The sequence below is a fragment of the Hyaena hyaena genome, unplaced genomic scaffold (genome assembly GCF_003009895.1).
Source record: "Hyaena hyaena isolate Hyena2069 unplaced genomic scaffold, ASM300989v1 scaffold_41, whole genome shotgun sequence".
NCBI classification, from domain to species: Eukaryota; Metazoa; Chordata; class Mammalia; order Carnivora; family Hyaenidae; genus Hyaena; species Hyaena hyaena.
In genome coordinates this window covers 895,240-915,598 of record NW_024080673.1, presented here as the reverse complement: position 1 = coordinate 915,598, position 20,359 = coordinate 895,240, and the positions used below count along the sequence as shown (strand labels likewise).

Here is a 20,359-nt window from a genome sequence, read left to right as displayed (position 1 = left end):
CTCCCTTTGTGACATCCATCCTCACTCATAATCACATGTTCAGTGTCTGTCTTCCTCTTTAAATTGTGCAGTCACAAAGGCAGGGCTCTTATCTGATTGTCTCACTGTATCAATGTCAGGTATGTATGCCTAGCTCATAGTAGATGAGCAATAAATACTTGATAAACAAAGGCTATGAATCATTCTTACATTGTTTAATCCTAACATCAGAAATAAAGACATCTCGGGGCGCCTGGGTGGCTTAGTCGGTTAAGCGTCCGACTTTCGCTTAGGTCATGATCTCGCGGTTCGTGGGTTCGAGCCCCGCGTCGGGCTCTGTGCTGACTGCCAGCTCAGAGCCTGGAGCCTGTTTCAGTCTGTGACTGCCTCTCTCTCTGACCCTCCCCTGCTCATGCTATCTCTCTCTCTCTCTCTCTCTCCTAGAAATAAATAAAAAACATTTAAAAAAAAAAAAGGAGTTAAAAAAAAAAGAAATAAAGACATCTCTCTACTGAAAGAATTTTCATTGATTGAATTTTTTAATGTTTTTTTAAAATTTATTTTCGAGAGAGAATGCACATGCGCACATGGGGAAGGGGCAGAGAGAGGGGAACAGAGGATTCAAAGTGAGCTCCTCAGACAGCAGTGAGCCCGATGAAGGGTTTGAACCCACAAACTGAGATCATGACCTGAGCCGAAGTTGGCCACTCAAGCAACTGAGCCACCTAGGTGCCCATAGGTTGACTGAATCTTAAGAAACCCATTTAAAGTTATTGTTAAAGATCAACTCTAATTCTTGAGAAATGGTGTCCTATATAAGCAGCAAAGTTCTGTTACCAGCATTATGTTTCAGTTTAAAATAACACTATATGAGAGGCCTGATTGGAAAAGAGTAAATACAAATTGGAGTGCAATGTTAACTATTTTCAGGTAAAATATTTATAGGAAAGAGGTATTTTCAGATGTACCACCTTACTCCTGCAAAGACTGTCAATTGTTGAGGGGAAAAACTCAATTGATTGAGAATGGATAATACAATATATGCAACTTTAAAAAACCATATAAGCCTTTAGCTAATAGTTATCAGAGATTGTGCAACTCTAGAAAGTATTAAATATGGATCAATTTTTCTTGATTTCTTTAAAGATTTCATTTTTTAAGTGATCTCTACACAGAAGGTGGGGCTCAAAGTCACCACACACAAATCAAGAATCACATGCTCCACAGACTGAGCCAGTTTTCAGTTTAATGGCAAACAACCAGAAAATGCCATTATCTTGACTATAGAACATTCTCACATAAAATTGTAAACAAAAGCATGATCTATCCTCCCCTTTTGTATACCATGGAAAGTAGCTGGAAAATGAACCATTATGTTATTCTGTGCTTTTCAGTTACTTTAGAAAGCAGCTGTGGCAATAGCATAGCCAGTGTTCTGAGGTTTTTTAACGATCTGTGGCCAACGACTAAAAAATTGCTGGACTCCTGCCTTCTACCAATACCTCCCCTCAGGTACATGGGCTGTATGGCATTACAGAAGGTGACTGCTGGGGTTTTTACCCTGTCTCTTTAGGGTTGGGCTGATAAGTTCAGCAGAAGTCAGGGCCTTGCAGTAAATCTCTACAAAGCCCCCTTAGTTCCTTACAGAAAAACACCTTTCCGTATCACACAATAACCACGAATCGTCCACAATTAGGGTTCCACTCAGGGCAGGGACGACTTCCTCCATATTTAAGGTCTCAGTGAGGTGGGGGATAGCAACTCCAAGACACTAAGCACCACTTCCTCTCCACCCCTTTTTACAGGTTGTAAAAAGGCTCACTGCTGTCCCCTTTAGCTGTGCCCCGGAAACCACAGTTACATTTTCCCATTATGAAGAAAAACAAGCCAATGAAGACTACAATTCCCATCATGCCTATTGTGGGCCCTGCCGACGCGCCGTAACGGTTAGTCATCTTTTCCACCCGCTGTTCCCACTTCCGGAATTGCAGGGTCTGAGGCCTAGCGGCCGCGCGCGCACACCTACTTGCCAACGAGACAAGGCACTGGGACGCCGTGCCGACGGCGACGTGTGGCGTCACGTGGCGGAGGGTGCGCCTGGTCCGCGCGCCTGCCCGCGTCCCAGGGGACCGCTGACGGGCTAGCGTGCCTGCGCGGAGGCGGGGGACGGAGCAGCTGGGGCTGCGGGGGCCGCGGGGCCAGACGAAAGAGAGGGCGGGGCCAGCTCCCGGACCGCGGCGACAGCACACCGAACAAGCGCCTGGGCCCGTGGAGAGCAATGTTGTGGTTCCAGGGCGCCATTCCGGCCGCCATCGCGTCGGCCAAGAGGAGCGGAGCGGTCTTCGTGGTATTCGTGGCAGGTGAAAGGGGGCGGGGACCCGAGTTGTGGCCGGACACCCCTCCGGCCTACCTCCAATGCTAGGGTTCCCCAGCCTTTCCTCCGTGCCCCGGCAGGCCCGGGCTGCCGTGCCTGGCTTCACAGCGCCTCCCCCTTCCGTTTGGGGCACGCCGGGCCTGGCGAGGCCCCCGGCCCCGGCTTTTCGCAGCACCCCGGCCGGAGGCACGGTCCCCGCCTCGCCCCCAAAGCGCGCTGAGCCCCGCCCACAGCTCTGCGCGGGTCTCGGGGACGCGTCCGGCAGGCCCCTGCAGCCCGCCCTCGTTGCGCCCCTCGCTGCGCCCCCTGAGGAGGTGGCGCAGACAGACCCCAACACCTCCCTCTCGGGCACCCCGGGACCTCTCTCTGTCACCTAGGACCCACTTCGGGGTGCTTCAGCGCTCGCGTAGTTCCTCAGAGTTTAGGCGGGGCTAGAGGCAGGCCTTTCGACAGGCATTTGGGTTGGTAACTAGTTGTGGACTGTCAGGAAGAAAGCTGTGTCATCGGGAAGCAACAAAGAGGAGCCACCTGATGTTCTCGGTTGCTGGCGGTCGTACGTTCCTGAGAGGCAAACTTTTGAGCTTTATATAGGTTGGATTTTTTTTTTTTTAATGATAACAGGGGAAGAGAGTTTAATGTGGAACATTTGCTTTGTTGCAAGTTGATTTTTTTGTACCATTTGTTTAGAAGAAGTAGGTGTTCAGCCCTTGTTTCGTCTAACATCCACGGTTTTGAAAACGTGAGCTACCTTATTTATGCTGTGTTACTCTGGGTTATTTTGCTCCGTATTTTATTACAGAAATCTAGGTTTACAGTAAACCTGTGCCTTTATGGTTTTGCTGATTCTCATTACATGAACCAAATTAGTGGTTGTGACTATTAATTTTAGGTGTATTATTTCAACTATTTGTGTAATAACGGTGTACTCAGATTATTAGCTTGTGACTTGAGACTAGATAATAGCTCTATAACTTTATTCAGTGCAATAAAGAACACCGGCTAAAACATGAATTTCGTTTAACACTAAATTTGAAATTTATAGTTGTTTTAAATTATGCCCAATTTTTAGGTTAGTGGTGTTAATTAGAAGAGCTTGCTTAGTTTAGATCCTCTTGCTGTTTTAGAGTTAGACATAATAACTGCTGTGATCTTGTAAGGAAAAGTGAATTAAAAAGGAAAGAAAAATTAAATGAAAAAGAAAAATTAAGAGTACAGTAATAGTTTTGGGGCCCCTGGGTGGCCAGTCACTTAAGCCTCGGACTCTTGATTTGGGCTCAGGTGGTGATCTCACGGTTGGTGGGATCCAGCCCCAAGTCAGGGTCTGCACTGACAGCTCGGGGACTGTCTCTCTCTCTCTCTCCTCTCCTCTCTCCTCTCCTCTCTCCTCTCCCCTCTCCTCTCCCCTCTCCTCTCTCCTCTCCCCTCTCCCCTCTCCCCTCCCCCCTTCCCCCTCTCCCTCCCTCCCTCTCTGCTCCTTCCCTGCTCATGCTCGTGCGCTCTCGCTCTCAAAATAAATAACCTTTTTATTTTATTTGTTTAAATGTTTATTTTTGAAGGAGAGAGAGCATGAGTTGGGGGAGTGCAGAGAGAAAGGGAGATACAGAATCTGAAGCAGGCTCCGGGCTCTGGCCGAACCCATGAACCATGAGATCATGACCTGAGCTGAAGCCGGACACTTAACCAACTGAGCCCCGCAGGCGCCCCTAACTAAAGTTTAAAAAAAAAAAGAGTACATTAATAGTTTTATGACATTTAAGTTGTGTTTTTCACATAAAAACTCAGTTGATTTTTCTGTTAAGTAGGATAGGGTTTTGTTATACCCATTTTATTTATTTTTTTTTTACTTTTAAAATGAAATTCTATTGATAGCATTTTCTTTTTTATTTTTTTTTATTTTAAATAGTTTATTGTCATGTTGGTTTCCATATAACACCCAGTGCGCATCCACACAAGGGCCCTCCTCCATACCCATCAGCCCCCTCCCCCCACCCCATCTGCCCTCAGTTTTTTCTCAGCTTCAAGAGTCTCTCATGGTTTGCCTCCCTCCCTCTCCCCCACTATTTTTCTCGTTCTTCTCCCGCACGGTCCTTAGTTAAGTTCCTCCCAATCCTCCTATAAGTGGAAGCATATGGTATCTGTCCTTCTCTGCCTGACTTATTTCGCTCAGCATAACACCCTCAAGTTCCGTCCATGTTGCAACACATGGGCAGATTTCATTCTTTCTCATTGCCATGTAGTATTACATTGTATAGATAAACCACATCTTCTTGATCCATTCGTCCCTCCGTTGATGGACACTTAGGCTCTTTCCATGTTTTAGCTATTGTTGAGAGTGCTGCTATGAACATCGGGGTACATGTGCCCCTATGCATCAGCACTCCTGTATCCCTTGGGTAAATTCCCAGCAGTGCTATTGCTGGGTCATAGGGGAGTTCTATTGTTAGTTTTTTTAAGAACCTCCACACTGTTTTCCAGAGGGGCTGAACCCATTTACATTCCCACCAACAGTGTAGGAGGGTGCCCGTTTCTCCACATCCTCGCCAGCATCTAGAGTCCTCTGATTTGCTCATTTTAGCCGCTCTGACTGGTGTGAGGTGGTATCTCAGTTGTTATACCCATTTTGTAGATGAGGAAATTTATGTCCACAGTGGTTAAGTGACATGTAGCAGGATCACAAAAAGTATTTCTATCTTGTCCTGACACATTTTTTAGCAGCTTCAAAAAAAGTCTTGTTTTTTTAAATTTTATTAATTTATTTTGAGAGAGGGAGCAGGGGAGGATGGGGGAGGTGGGGCAGACAGAGAATCCTACGCAGAATCCTAAGTGGGCTTCGACTCCAAGACCGTGGGATCATGACCTGAGCTGCAGTTGGTCACTTAACCGACTGAGCCATCCGGGCGCCCCCAAAATATTTTTTTATTTCTTGAGAAAAACTGAGCAACAGTACACTTCATGTATTATTGAAATTGGCTAGGAAACCTAGGATCATGGTAGTCATTGTTTAAAAACAAAAAACACAATTGAAGATGTCTAAATGTTCCTAGGAGGCACTTTTGGGCTAATCAGTTAATTTGAAATAAATGCTACATATAACTAAGAAACATATGGAAACAGTAGTGTTAATTATCACAGTAGTAAAATAAAGATCTTTAGAGCTTTGTGTGTAAATATACATTCTTCAATTAACTTTTTACTGATGAGCATGTATTATATCCTTTTAGGATATCAGCGACTCTGATGAATGTTGAATGTGTGCAGAAGACCGTTAGCCTGTCAAAGGAGGTTGCCCCTTGACTTCTTCAGAATACTGTTGCCCTTTCTAGAGTTTTAGAAAGTTAATCTCTAACACAAGGTAGAATTAGTTTCACTCCAGGAATACGGAGACAGGGGTCATGAATCTCCAACACTTAACATGTTGCCTAGAGCTTTGTTCATAACACTGAAGGATATAGCCAGAGCCCATGATTTTCTTAAATGGGAGATTTCAACAGCAGTAAATGAACTCAGTAGAAAACTAAAAAGATATCTTTATGGCTGGAAGAAGTGGTGTTAAGGGTATATTTCAGTTCCTGGAACCCCTTAAGTAGGAAGCACTTTAGGCGGGTTGTTGATATTTAGAGAAATTTTCATGGATGAATTAAAGAAAATTATGGGATGGAGACTGGAGAGATTACTACTAGTTCAGACAAGAGCAAGTATTTTCAAAGTATTATGACTATGCAAATTGAAAGTCATAAAACTGAAAAAGATTTTGATTCTATTCCTAGGGAAGGTAGAATATTCTGACAAGGATCCTGAAGCAGTCTCAGTTCACAGACTAGAGTTGTTGGTGGGCTAAAATTTTCATGACAGACACTATTTACTGCCTTTTTTATTAAAATAGAGCACAAAAGCTTTTAGATTTTGACTAGTTGATGTTTTCTGGGTTGGAATTCCTGGCTGTACTAAGGTCTGCAACTCTTTCTGAGATTGTATTTTTTTTTTAAATGTTTTATTTATTTCTAGGAGAGAGAGAGAGAGAGACAGCATGAGCAGGGGAGGGTCAGAGAGAGGGAATCACAGACTGAAACAGGCTCCAGGCTCTGAGCTGGCAGTCAGCACAGAGCCCGACGCGGGGCTCGAACCCACGAACCATGAGATCATGACCTAAGCGAAAGTCGGATGCTTAACTGACTAAGCCACCCAGGCGCCCCTCTGAGATTGTATTTTTTTTAAATTTTTTATTTTTAGTAATCTCTGCACCCAGTGTGGGGCTCAAACTCACAACCCCAAGATCAGGAGCTCCATGCTCTACCAACTGAGCCAGCCAGGCACCCCTGTATTGTTCTTTTGAAGTGCCTTTATTTTGGATACTGCTGAATACTACCATGGACACAGCGTTTTCTACTAAAATTTTAGGCCGATCTAACTCCATAGCATGGTTTATATACTGATTAATAAGAAACTAAAAATACTGAAGTTGGCAATTAATAATCTTGCTCCCTGGAGTTAATATAGGTCTCAGTGAGTTAAGTAATTCCATTCATCCCTACATCTCTGTTGGTCAAGCAGCAGTTGTTCCCACTGGGTTGAATTATGGACAGACGTTGCTAGTGGGGTGTGATATTTGGACCCTACCTACATGGTACAACGTAGTGAAAAGTACCAACCTCAGAAGTAGCCAGCAGATCCATACTTGTAGCTATGCACTTGATATCCCCACTTAGATGCCTCACAGGATTCTTAGGCTTAAAAGTGTATTTACTGCCTGAACCTGCTTTTCTCCCCCACAATGTTCTACATTTTAGTAAATGACACCACTTTTACATCCAGGTGGATAAACCCTAATTGTGGGAGTCACCTTTGACTCTCAGTGCTTTAGTCTCCTCTTGTCTGGCTTTCCCTTTTGTTCGTGACATTCTCAGTCGCACAGGCCTTTTCCTACATATAAAATCCTGCTTAGTGAACTCTTCTGGCTCTTTGTATGGCTTAGTTTTTTCATCCTTTAGGTCTTAGTTTAAATGTTGCCCCAGAGAAGGCTTCGCTCACCAATCTAAAAGGGTCTTACTATTTTTTCCCCTAGATCTGTTCTTTTTTTCTCAGTATTTATTACTGTAATTACAATTGTTTACTAAAGAAGCACATTTTTAAAAAATTTTTTAAAGTTTATTTTGAGAGAGACAGAAACAGAATGAGTGGGGAAGGGGTAGAGAGAGAGGGAAACAGAATCCCAAGCAGGCTCCACACTGTCGGCACAGAACCTGATGCAAGGCTCAAACTCACGAAAACTGTGAGATCATGACCTGAATCGAAACCAAGAGTGGCATACTTAACCGACTCAGCCATCCAGGAGTGCCAACAAGTACATTTTTTATACTGTTAGATTTTTAAGCTCCGTTGAGGGGAGACAATGTTTCATTTGTTTCATACTTATAGTCCAAAGCCTAGGACAGTAAGTGTGGAATAAAATAGTGAACGTATGAAACAAAGAATGAATGAAAAGGATCTCCCATGTCTCACAGCCTTCTCTAAGACAGGTTTGTAGTAAGAATGTTGCCATATAGCTATTTTCTAGGTTGATAATTTTGTCATTTGCTTGGAATTTGACATTTCCTTACCCTATTGTGTTTGAAGATGTGCTCAGAACTGTGTCACTGCAAATGATAATTTTCCCAATTTGCTTCCTCAACATCTGGAAAACTGTTAATGGCATTCTTTTTGGTCCTAGTTTGTAGATGCATTTTAATCCCTGTTTACTTTTCCATGGCCAGATTTCTCCTAGCTCCTATTTCTGGATCCCATTTCGCATAGATTATATTCAGATGTGCAGCATTAGTCAATTATTATGCCAAGATACTTCCTGTACCAGAAATTTAGCTGTTCATTCCACAAAATACTTATTGAGGGGCTGCTATATCCCAAGAACTTAACATATGCCAAGTTGTATTGTAGGCATTTGAATTATGTTAGTAAATAAAAGGAAAACAATCCTTGCCCTCTTGGAGCCTGCATTCTAGTTGAGGGAAAGACAGTAAACATAGTAAGTAAAACACATAGTTTATTAGAAGGTGATAAGAATTACAGGGGAAAAGAAACCAGGAAATTAGGGAGCTTTAGGAATGTCTGTAAGGCTGTCATTTTATTTTATTTTATTTTATGTTATGTTATGTTATGTTATTTTAATTTTATTTATTTTTATTGTTAAGTAAACTCTAGGCCCATTGTGGGGCTTGAACTCATGATCCTGAGATCAAGAGTTGTATGCTCTATTGACTGAGCCAACCAGGAGCCTTTATGGGCTAGGACTATCTTTTTTTTTTTTTTTTTTTTTTTTAAAGTAGGCTCTATGCCCATTTTGGGGCTTGAACTCATGACCGTGAAATCAAGAAGAGTCACGTACTCCACCAGCTAAGCCAGCCAGGTACTACTAAAAGCTGCCATTTTATTCTTTTTTATTATTTTATTTTTTTTTATTTTTTATTTTTTTTTAATGTTTTATTTATTTCTAGGAGAGAGAGAGAGAGACAGAGTGAGCAGGGAAGGGTCAGAGAGAGAGGGAGTCACAGACTCTGAAATAAGCTCCAGGCTCTGAGCTGGCAGTCAGNGAGAGAGAGACAGAGTGAGCAGGGAAGGGTCAGAGAGAGAGGGAGTCACAGACTCTGAAATAAGCTCCAGGCTCTGAGCTGGCAGTCAGCACAGAGCCCGACGCGGGGCTCGAACCCACGAACCACAAGATCATGACCTAAGCAAAAGTCGGACGCTTAACCGACTAAGCCACCCAGGCGCCCCTATTCTTTTTTATTATTATTATTATTTTTTTTTAACGTTTATTTATTTTTGAGGGAGAGAGACGGAGCTCAAGCAGGGCAGGCTCAGAGAGAGGGAGACATAGAATCTGAAGTAGGCTCCAAGCTGTCAGCACAGGGTCCAATGAAGGGCTTGAACCCACAGACCATGAGATCATGATCTGAGCCGAAGTCGGACACTTAACCAACTGAACCACCCAAGTGCTCACATTTTTGTGAGAGTATGAGTCGAGAGAGAGAGAAAGAGAGAGAGAGAAGAAAAGGAATATCCCAAGCAGGCTTCACATTCAGTGCAGGACCGGATGTGGGCCTCCATCTCATGACTGAGAGGTCATGACCTGAGCCATATCAAGAGTTGGACACTTAATCAGCTGAGCCATCCAGATGCCCCAAGGCTATTATTTTAAAGTATGAGTAGGGAAGGCTTTATTGAGAAGATGATATTTGAACAAAGACGTAAGAGGGTTGAGCGTTAACCATGTAAATATCTGAGGGAAGTAAATATCCTGGCAGAGGAAACAACTAGTACAAAAACCTTAAAGTGAGAATGTTTTTCATATTAGCAGGATAGGAAGAAAGTGAAGACAAATGAGGTCACGTAGGTAACGAGGCAAGAGGCTATTTGCAGGGACTTTTTTTACTTGGAGGGAAAGTAGGAGCCATTATAGGATTTTGAGCAGAGGATTGATGTGATATGAAATTTTTAACAAAAGTTTCTGTGTTAAGAAGAGACTGAGCAGCTTTGACACATCTACTGCAGTCAGCAGACTGTCGAAATTCCAGAAAATGTTGACATCTACTCTGAAAGGATGCACAGTTATTGTGAAAGGCCCCAGAGGAACCCTGCGAAAGGACTTCTGTCACATTAGTGTAGAACTCCGTCTCTTTGGAAAGAAAAAGAAGAGGGTCCGAGTTGACAAATGGTGGGGAAATAGAAAAAACTGGCTACCATTTGCACTATCTGTAGTCATTTATAGAACATGGTGGGGAGCAGGGTGGTACCTGGCTGCCTCAGGCGGTAGAGCATGTGACTGTTGACCTGGGGTCATGAGTTCAGACCCCATGTTGGGCATAGAGATTACTTTAAAAAAGAAAAAAAACAACAAAAAAAACCCCAAAAGAACATGATGAAGGAGGCTACACGGGGCTTGCGTTACGAGTTCTGTGTACGCTCACTTCTCCATCAATGTCATTTTTCAAGAGAATGGTTTTCCTCTGGAAATCTGGGATTTCTTTGGTGAAAAATATGTCTGTAGGGTTTCGTTGAGGCTGGGCATTGCTTGTTCAGTATCTCAAGTCCAGAAAGAAGAGTTAGTGGAAATGACATTGAACTTGTATCAAACTCAGCTGCTTTGATTCAGCAAGCCACAACAGTTACAAAACAAGGAAATCGGAAAGTTTTTTGGAGGGTATCTACATTTCTGAAAAAGGAACAGTTCAACAAACTGATGAATAAGATCTAGTTATCCAACTTCAGAAATAGAAAGATACCAGATGATTTTTTCACTTATTTGTGATATTTTAAAAGTGCAGTAAAAGTTGTATTGATTTGGGTGGAAAAAAAAAGGAGATTGAACAGGCAGATCAGTTAGGAGGCTGTTGTAATCATCTAGGTGATATGTATAGCTTGAATCAGGGTGGTAGCAGTGAAAGTGGTAAGAAATAGTTACGTTCTGGATATATTTTGGAGATAGAGTTACCTGAAGTCAAGGTTAAGTAAAGTTTTGGCCTAAAAACTGAAGGGATGGAGTTACTTTAAAGAGATAACTTGAGGTGAGGAATGCAGAGGGTGGATTAAATTGGGGAAAGGCTGCACATGGGAAGAAAATAGTTTATAGAAGAATAGAGAATTATCTCATTTTTGTAAAACAAAAAAAATGTGGCCAGAGAACTTTTTAAATTTTTTTTTTTTTTATGTTTTATTTATTTCTGAGAGAGAGACAGCGTGAGCAGGGGAGGGTCAGAGAGAGAGGGAGTCACAGACTGAAACAGGCTCCAGGCTCTGAGCTGGCAGTCAGCACAGAGCCCGACGCGGGGCCCGAACCCACGAACCGCGAGATCATGACCTAAGCGAAAGTCGGACGCTCAACCGACTAAGCCACCCAGGCGCCCCAACCAGAGAACTTTTTAAATCTGTAAATTGGCAGAGGTTGTTTACCTCAAAGTGCTTGAGAAAACACTTTGCTTAATCTCAGAAAGATTTCATCTGACTTAGGTAAGTTTTCCTCTGCCCACCACTAAGTGGTTATGTCAAAATCTAGATAGTACAGGTCTAAAATGGACACAATCTCTTGACAGGTATAACTTATCAAGCATTTTGTCAGTGCATTTTTAAATACTAACACACTTGTAACTCTCATTCCGATAAGATATATTTCCAGCACCCTCAGAAGGCTCCTTCATGTTCTTTCCCAATCAGTAGCACCTCCAGCCAAGTAGCCACCGTGCTGAATTCTGTAGATTTGTTTTGGGTCAGCATAACATTTATAATTACCATACCTAAAATAAAAGGCAAGTCCCAAAATGCAAACAGAATTGCACCTGCATCTATCTACCTTAGAGAAATTTGGAGAGTAATGTTGGGGGACCTTGAGCTTGACAGAAAAGTCTACATGAAGAAAGAATTTTGTCCTTTTATTTTCTAAAACCACATGTACAGGGACACCTGAGTGGCTCATTTGGTTAAAGCATCTTAACTCTTGATTTTGGCTCAGGTCATGATCCCAGGGGTATGGGATCAAGAGCCCTGTGTAAGGCCCCACGCTGAGCGTGAATCTCACTTAAGATTCATTCTCTTTCTCCCTCCCCTTCCTTCTGCACCTTCCCTGCCCCTTACCCACACATATACACTGTGTCTCTTAAAAAATCACATGTACAAAAGCCAGAATAGCCCCTGTACATTTCTACTGTGACTTCCAATTATTGTGATGCTGTTTGCGTCATAATTTGAATGTCTTCTTTTAGAAAATAGTACTTTGTAAATCTAGATAGTGTCATTATTTTCATTGTGTCTTTTTTTATTTAATTTTTTAAATGTTTATTTATTTTTGAGAGAGAGAGAAAGAGCATGAGTGGGGCAAGGTCAGAGAGACAGGGAGACACAGAATCTGAAGAAGGCTCCAGGCGCTGAGCCTGACGTGGGGCTCGAACTCAGAAACAGTGAGATCATGACCTGAGCCAAAGTCGGATGTTTAACCGGCTGAGCCCCCCAGGCGCCCTCATTATGTCTTTATTGTTTTTCTTAGCAGCCTGAGCTGTTTTTTATTACTTTTATGTTAATAATGCCATCCATAGTCATGCTTTTCATTTTATGGGAAAATTGTAGTTTTCAAATTTGGTAGAAAATAGTATTTGTGGAATTATATTTTATTTGAAATTCCATATTCTGAAGGAAAAGAATCAGCAGATACTGGCCTTGTAAGTATCCTTGAAATGTGTTACAGGTGATGATGAGCAGTCAACACAGATGGCTGCAAGCTGGGAAGATGAGAAGGTGACAGAAGCATCTTCGGACAGTTTTGTCGCTATTAAAATCGATACCAAAAGGTTTGCTTATGTGTTAATTTTTTAAACATTATAACTATTGTCTTTTGTTATGATTTATGGTGTTACTCTTAGACTATAAGAATGTTGATATTTCTCTAAAGCATATTGGCAACTTAAATTCTGACTGCCAGTTTCTAAATACATCATAGTATCTTGCTGAAAAACTTTTGAGAACTTTGAAGTTCTCCTGGTTTACCAAGCAGCTATGTGATGTGCACCAGGAATGCAAAAGAATTGTGGTTCTCAGCTTGTAAGACCATGGAAGTAACTGTAAATTATATATTGATTATCTCTGAATGATTGACCATTGTTTTGGGTCCTATTTTTGGGAATGAAGCTGTTTAATTCAATAGTAATAAGTACTTTTTAGGTCCCTCACAGTACCTAATATCCACAGGTCTTTTTATTTGTTTATCCATTCCATCTCCTCCCTTTAAAAATGTTTTTTTTTTTATTGTAGAAAATTTCAGACATACAAAAGTAAGTGAATAGTGCAGTGAATTCCCATATACTTGTCAACTACCTTGGTGATTAACTTATAGTTGGTCTTGTTTTATTTGCACACCCACTCATTTCCACTCATCACCTATAATTTTGAAGCAAATCTCATTCGTCACTTCATCTATATTTTAATGTCTCTAAAAAATAAGTTTTTGACGTTAACACAAATTTAATATGTGAAAAGCTAAATATTTTAACATAACTGTAATACTTCAAAAACAAATTAGTAATAGTTTCTTAATAGCAAATATCCAGCTGTTTCTCACATTTTCAGTGGTCTCCTGTCTGCCATAGTTGTATTCTTAATTCTTATAGTTTGTTTGGCTTAGGATCCATCAGGAGTGGGATCCATATTGTGATGTGTTGATCTTTCTCAAGTCTCTTTTAGTCTATAGGTTTCCCCCTCACCCTTTTTCTTTCTGGTTTTTTCTTTGCAATTTATTTTTTGGAGAAATTAGGTCTTTCATTCTTTAGTTTCCTGCCATATAGATTTTGTTGACTGCGTCCCTGTTAGTCTCATCTAGTTCATTCCTCTGTCGTCTGTTTCCTGTAAATCAGCAGTTGGATTCAAGTTAGTTTTTTTTTTTCTATCAAAACTACTTCATAAGTGGTTTTATGTCTTTCATTCTTCCATCATGAAGGCACATAATGACCTGTTGTCTCACTTTGTGATGGTAGCAGCAGGCATCAATGATCAGTGCCTAGAAACATTAATTCGTTAGCAGCTACAAAGTGGTATTCCTTTTCTTTTGATATTGATAATGTTAGAATAAGTGATGTTTGAAAATTACTGCCAAGATTAAAATATTTAGAAATTTACTTGTAAGTTTGTAATTTTTTTACTAAATTTTTTCAATATTAAAAGTGTTGTAATCATAGTGGTTTGCCTCACAGCTGCAATTATTCAACTATATATTTATCGAACTATAATATTTTTAAAAAAAGAATCTTACCATTTCAACATATATTCTGTTATTTATGTTGTCCATTATCTTCCAGTAGCACCACCAGTAATTGTAGGAGAAAGTAGGGATATTAGAAATGTGGAAGAAATGAGAATATCAAAATTCTTGAGGTTACAAACAGACTGATGTATCTAGTACTTTTAAAAACAAAAACAAAAAAAATTTTAATAGTTTATTGTCAAGTTGGTTTCCATAGAACAACCAGTGCTCATCCACACAAGTGCCTTCCTCCATGCCCATCACCCCCTACTTCTCCCCCCTCAAAAAATTTTTTTAAACAAATTTCTAAAAGCAGATGCAAGGATGCCTGTGTATAGTGATGGTTGATTTTTGTTTCATTAGAGACTGCCTGCTAATAGAATCTAATGTGTCTTAAATTATGAATGGTACATTTTATTTATTGTACAGTAATAATGAAATTATCTAATGTTCTAGTAACACTTTAGCATGTATTTCCTTATGAAGGTAGCTTTCTTTATCCTTTTTATTATATTTTCAGATGTTTTTGTGATAATCATGCTTTATGTTCAGAAAATGAGTATAAATTAGAAACATTAATTTGATTCTCGGTATTATTCATCTGCATTGATCAGTATCTCTTACTTGTATCATAATGTAAAGTTTCTTCTATCCCTGTCCCTCACCACCCAGTTTCCTTCTCTGGAGTAACCAAATTAAGAAAACACAATTCCCCCACCCCCCTTTTTTTTACATTTTTGTTTATTTACCTCTTCTTTTTTTACAAAAGAGGTAGCATTTGACATACTTTCTGTACCTTTTTTATGATTGCATAATTAGTTTTTACTGGTAGATATTTAGGTAGTTTTGAATCTTTTGTTTTTACAAAGTATTGTATTATCATTTGCAGAAGTAAATCATAAGCATTAGTATCTTCTTGTTACAAGTTAAGATACTATATTCAGATATACTTGCTGCTGAGAAAGCAACATAGCAGATACTAACTTGATTTTTAGCTATCAGATCCAGCCGCCACTTTATGTGTTGCAAGAATTAAGTGGCTTTTTAATCTGAAAATTATAAAACAAACTGGAAGAGGTCTGTAAGAATTGTACTTTTCTCCTTCCAGCTGACAACTATGAAAGGTACTAGTAATTTCAGAGAAATGCTTTTAATTGGTAGAGTAAATGTCTATAAAAATAACTGAATATTTGGGTGGAAATACTTGAACACATCTAGTGATTTTCTGTTTGATTTTGTTTTACAGTGAAGCCTGCTTACAATTTTCACAAATCTGTATCCTTTCAATGAAGAATTGGTTTGATAAATATTTTGCTTGAGGATTTACCTTTGTTTTGGTTAATGCATGACATTTAGAAATTACTCATTTCTATTTAGGAACCATGCATTCTTATTTTGGGGAACCTGATACTACTGAGTGTCCTTTGAGTTACTACACTGTAGGGAATCATAGGGAGTTTTTATTGTCAATATCTGGAAAGCAATATGGAGCAGTTTGGTTGGAATGTTAGAAATAGTTTTCAAGAGGCAAGATAGACATAAAAGTTACAATGGGCGAAATGTAATGGATGTTTCAGATATACAGTATAAATAAATCATTTTACCTATCATATGCATGACAAGCGTAATGATATGGTAGTTGAAATTATTTGGTAAACGTATTAGCTGATTACACTGAAATTCACAAAGATTTATCTTGCTTTGTTATCAGTAGCATTTCATAAAATTATCCCCTTGCTTTTTCACAAATCATTAGACTTAATTAAATTGTACAGATCCTGTAGTGTGTGTTCCATCCAGTTTCTTTATTGGAGACAGTGGAATTCCCTTGGAAGTAATCGCAGGAAGTGTTTCTGCAGATGAACTTGTTACCAGAATTCACAAAGTCCGGCAGGTGAGAAGGAAGAGAATTTCTTTGTATAAACCTGGGAAAATTTGTCAGAAACTTGACATTGGAATATTTTTGGAGCTGCTCTGTATATTCAGGAACCTGCTTTGCCATTTAAACTTAAAAGGTAGAAAATCCTGTTTTCCCGGATTGGTTTTGAAAATCGCATTGTGAAGTTATAGGTACCTATACATAATGAGTGACTTCTTACTCTGCCTTCTCTTTTCACTATTATTTTATTGCAAAAGAGAGATTGAACATTAAGGTCCCAAACTGAACTGCTTGACACATTTTAAGGAACTTAGTTTGTGCAAATGGCTAATATAGCTTGAAACTTTTTTCCTTGAATTCTAATAGAAGGAAAATCAACAGTGTGCTTTAAAAACCTTTTTATGTTATTCTCACATTGTAGTTGAATTCCACAGTGTGATTATGCTATGTTTAGGATTATACAATCTAGATCCATCTACTTAGAAAATTTAGTACTTTTCCCTTTTATAGAGATAGTTGACTTACTCATATTTTGGTCTCATCTGCCATGGTAGGTTTAGATTTTTATCTGTTCGTTAAATTCCAATGTGGTTTCTCTCTAGATGCACTCATTAAAAGGTGAAACATCAGTGACAAATGGCAGCCCATCAGAAAGCTCAGTCTCTACTCCATCCGTGTCGTTGGAACCTAACAACACTTCTGAAAACTCTCAGTCCAGAAATGTGGAGCCCTGTGGGATACCACCCACTTCTGATACAAAGTCAGATGCTGCAACAGGTAATTTTTAGTGTATCCTTTTGGATACAGTAGAAGTATTCCTTCACTTTGTTTTAAAGGCCAGGGATTAATATCCTTAAAAATAAAAATACTGTGTTTCTTCCCTGTCACATTCATTTAACTTAAAATTTAAGGGTTGTCTTAAATACAGGTGTTGGTCATGTAGTGGCATTTTTTTTTTTTTTTACTTTCTTCTGTTTCTGTAATCTTAACAGTTTTACAAATATCTTTTCAGCCAGAGGATTTTGAAAGGTTCAAATGAACTGATATATTTGGAATTGCTTTTATAACCTGTAAGATACTGTATACATTTAAACAGTAGTATTTGCATTTTTAGAAATTAGAATTAAAAGATAATTGTAAAATAGAGCTTGTGGGAATAAGGGATGTGACTATAGTTGAGGTTGATGGAAAAAGGCAAAAGAGAAATTTTATACTATAAGGGATTCTGTTCAGAGGTTTTTGTTATAATATAGCTTGTATTAGGCAACATAGGGTTAGATAAATTAAGTTAGCAGATTAATATCCTAAGAGATGATCCTGCTCTCGCATCCCACATAGCTTCTATTTGATATTTAGTGACAGGAAGTTCATTTCCTTGCACAGATGCTTATTGTCAAAGCCCTAGTTTTTAGAAAAAAATTTTCTTTATATTGAGATGAAATGTGATGTCCTGTAATTTCGCATTAACTTTAGTGGTACTTATGAAGTTAAACATAACAGGTTTTGAATATTTGAAGAATAGCTACCAGGTTCTCTCTCACTAGCTGCATTTTGAGGTTTTACTTCTATAGATCCCCCAAATTCTGGATGCCTACAGAACTAAGGGATGCTATTGTGAATGTAGCCCAGTTAGCACCCGGATATTTATCATTGCTAAATTCTTCATTCCCTTTTGAAGATGTTTTCCTTGGTATCCTTTTCTTTCAGTCTGAAAAATTTCCCTTAGCATTTCCTGTTTTACAGGTCTTTTGACAAAACGTTTCTCTTCCTGTCTGAAAAATGAAAGTGTCTGCTTTTTGCTAGACACAAAATTTGGGGTTTACAGTTATTTTTTTCAACACTTTAAAGGTCTTCTGGTCTCCATAGTTTTCTGATGAGAAGTATCTGTTAGCACTGTTTCCCCATGTATGCAGTGTATTGCTTTTCTCTCTGCCTTCACGTTTTTCTCTTTGATTTTCATCAGTTTGACTATAATATGCCTAGATGTGTTTTTCTTTGTATTTATTCTGCTTGGGTTTTGATGAGCTTAAATCTGTAAATTTATGACTTTAACTAAATTTGGGAAATTCGGAGTCATTATTCAAATATTTTTCTCTTTTTCTCTCATCTTCCTGGAAATAATTACATGTGTGTTAGACTTCTTGATAATATCCCAGGGGTTTCTTTTTTTCTTTCTCTCTCTTTTCTTTAGATTGGATAATCTTGCTGATCTATAAGTTCACGGACTATCTGCTTCATCATCTCTTTCTGCTATTGAGCCCGAGTGAATTTTTATTCTATTTTATTTTTATTATTATATTTTTATTTTTAAGTAATCTCTACACCCATTCTGGGGCTTAAACATAGAACCTCAAGATCAAGAGTCACATGCTCTACGACTGAACCAGACAGATGCCCCTAGTGAATTTTTATTTTATATAAAATTGGGTAATATGTTTATACTCTTTTCTTTAAGTTAACCATTTTTTAATCGATTTTTTTAGAGTGGTCTTAGGTTTACAACAAAATTAAGAGGAAGGTACAGATTTTGTGTATACCTCCTGCCCCACTATCTATATCCCTCACCAAAGTGGTTCATTTTTTAGAACTAATGAACCCACATTTGACACATCATAATCAGCCAAAGTCCATAGTTTACATTACAGTTTTCTCTTGGTGTTGTACATTCCATGAGTTTGGACAAATGTATAATGATGTGTATCCATCATTATAGTATCAGTGGGGCAGAAAGCATTTTTACTCCACTAAATGTTCCCTGTGTTCCACCTTTTCATCTTCACTAACCTTTTTACTGTCTCCTACTGTCTTCTGGTAAAAGTTTTGCTTTTACCAGAATGTCATATAGTAGTCTTTTTAGATTGGCTTTCTTCACTTAGTAATATACATTTAAGCTTCCTTCATGTCTTTTCATCACTTGATAGCTCATTTCTTTTTAGAGCTGAATAATATTCCATCATCTAGATGTACTGCAGTTTATTAATCCATTCGCCTACTGAAGGATATCTTGGTTTCTTGAAAGTTTTAGCAGTTATGAATAAAGCTTCTGTAAGCATCTCTGTGTAGGTTTCTGTGTGAGCATGTTTTTTTTTTTTACTTCCTTTGGGTAAATACCAAGGTTGTGATTGCTAGAGTGTGTGCTAAGACTTATGTTTACTTTTGTAAGCCACCAAGCTGTCTTCCAAAGTGGTTGTACCATTTTGCAGGTAAAATGATTCTAGAGTTTCTTACTCTTACTTCCATCTTTTCTTCTTCTAGCTTTTTATTTCGAAACAGTTTGACTCAAAGAAAGTTACAGAAATTTTACTCAGTCCCTCAGTACTCTTTACCAACAGTTTATTCAACTTATCTTTGAATTCATTTCATTTTCCTTTACCTCATTGAGTTATAATGGCTGCTTTTGAGTCTTTGTCTGATAATGCTAGTAGCTAGATCATCTCAGGGTTGACCTTTGTTGATTGTCTTTTCCCCTGAGAATGAGTCACATTTTCCTGTTAGACTGTGTGTCAAGAAATTTTGGATTGTATGTTGTACATTGTTGTAGACACTCAGGATTCCCTTATAGTCCTGTAAAGAGTGTTGATTCTTTTGTTTTAGTATGCATTTAATTTACTCCTCAGCCACTTTGGAAGACACCTTGGTGGCTTACAAAAGTAAACATAAGTCTTAGCACACACTCTAGCAATCACAACCTTGGTATTTACCCAAAGGAAGTAAAAAAAAAAACATGCTCACACAGAAACCTCCTCTGTCTTACCTGAGGTCTGAGTATAGCAGCTCTAATATCAGTTCTTTGTAGCTTTTTTTTTAACTTCATTGTGGAAAGTTTCAGACTTCATACAAAAGTCTCAAGAAAACAGAGTAAGAAATTCCATGAACCCACTCCTTGTCTCAGCTGTTACTAACTCATGGCCAAAATTGTCTCATCTGTGCCCCCTACTCCTCTTCTCCTTTTTGTTTATTATTTAGAACAAATCTTAGGCACTATATCATTTCATTTTAAAAATGAGTATTTAAAAGATAAAAACTTAAAAAAAATAACTACAATATCATTTTCTCTTATGAAACCTAGTCAGTTTTACAGTAATTTTTTTTTTTTTACCATTGATTATCTAGGCATTATTTATATTGTACTGTTTTTAGTTTGTTTGGAGTCCAGTGTATTATTACTGATTATTGAGTCCTTTTTTTCCCCCCATTTCATAAATAGATTCCCACTCTCCTTTTTTTTCCTATAGCTTCCCACAGTCTGGATTTTGCTGTATTCTTTAAAAAAAAAATTTTTTTTGATAGAAAATGTGAGTGGGGGCAGGGCCAGAGGAAGAAAGAGAGAGAATCCCAAGCAGGCTCCACA

At 38.9% G+C, this 20,359-nt stretch overlaps 1 protein-coding gene across 1 annotated transcript in view; it reads left to right on the top strand.

The window, feature by feature from the left end:
- The first annotated feature begins 2,181 nt into the window (after positions 1-2,181).
- UBXN4 (UBX domain protein 4) overlaps positions 2,182-20,359 on the top strand; it is a 50,126-nt gene continuing 31,948 nt past the window's right edge. Inside the window, exons 1-5 of the mRNA XM_039229920.1 lie at positions 2,182-2,339; positions 12,582-12,684; positions 15,376-15,404; positions 15,905-16,023; positions 16,611-16,785. Coding sequence (XP_039085851.1) covers positions 2,258-2,339; positions 12,582-12,684; positions 15,376-15,404; positions 15,905-16,023; positions 16,611-16,785 — 508 coding nt within the window. The 5' untranslated portion in view covers positions 2,182-2,257. The remainder of the gene's footprint in view (positions 2,340-12,581; positions 12,685-15,375; positions 15,405-15,904; positions 16,024-16,610; positions 16,786-20,359) is intronic.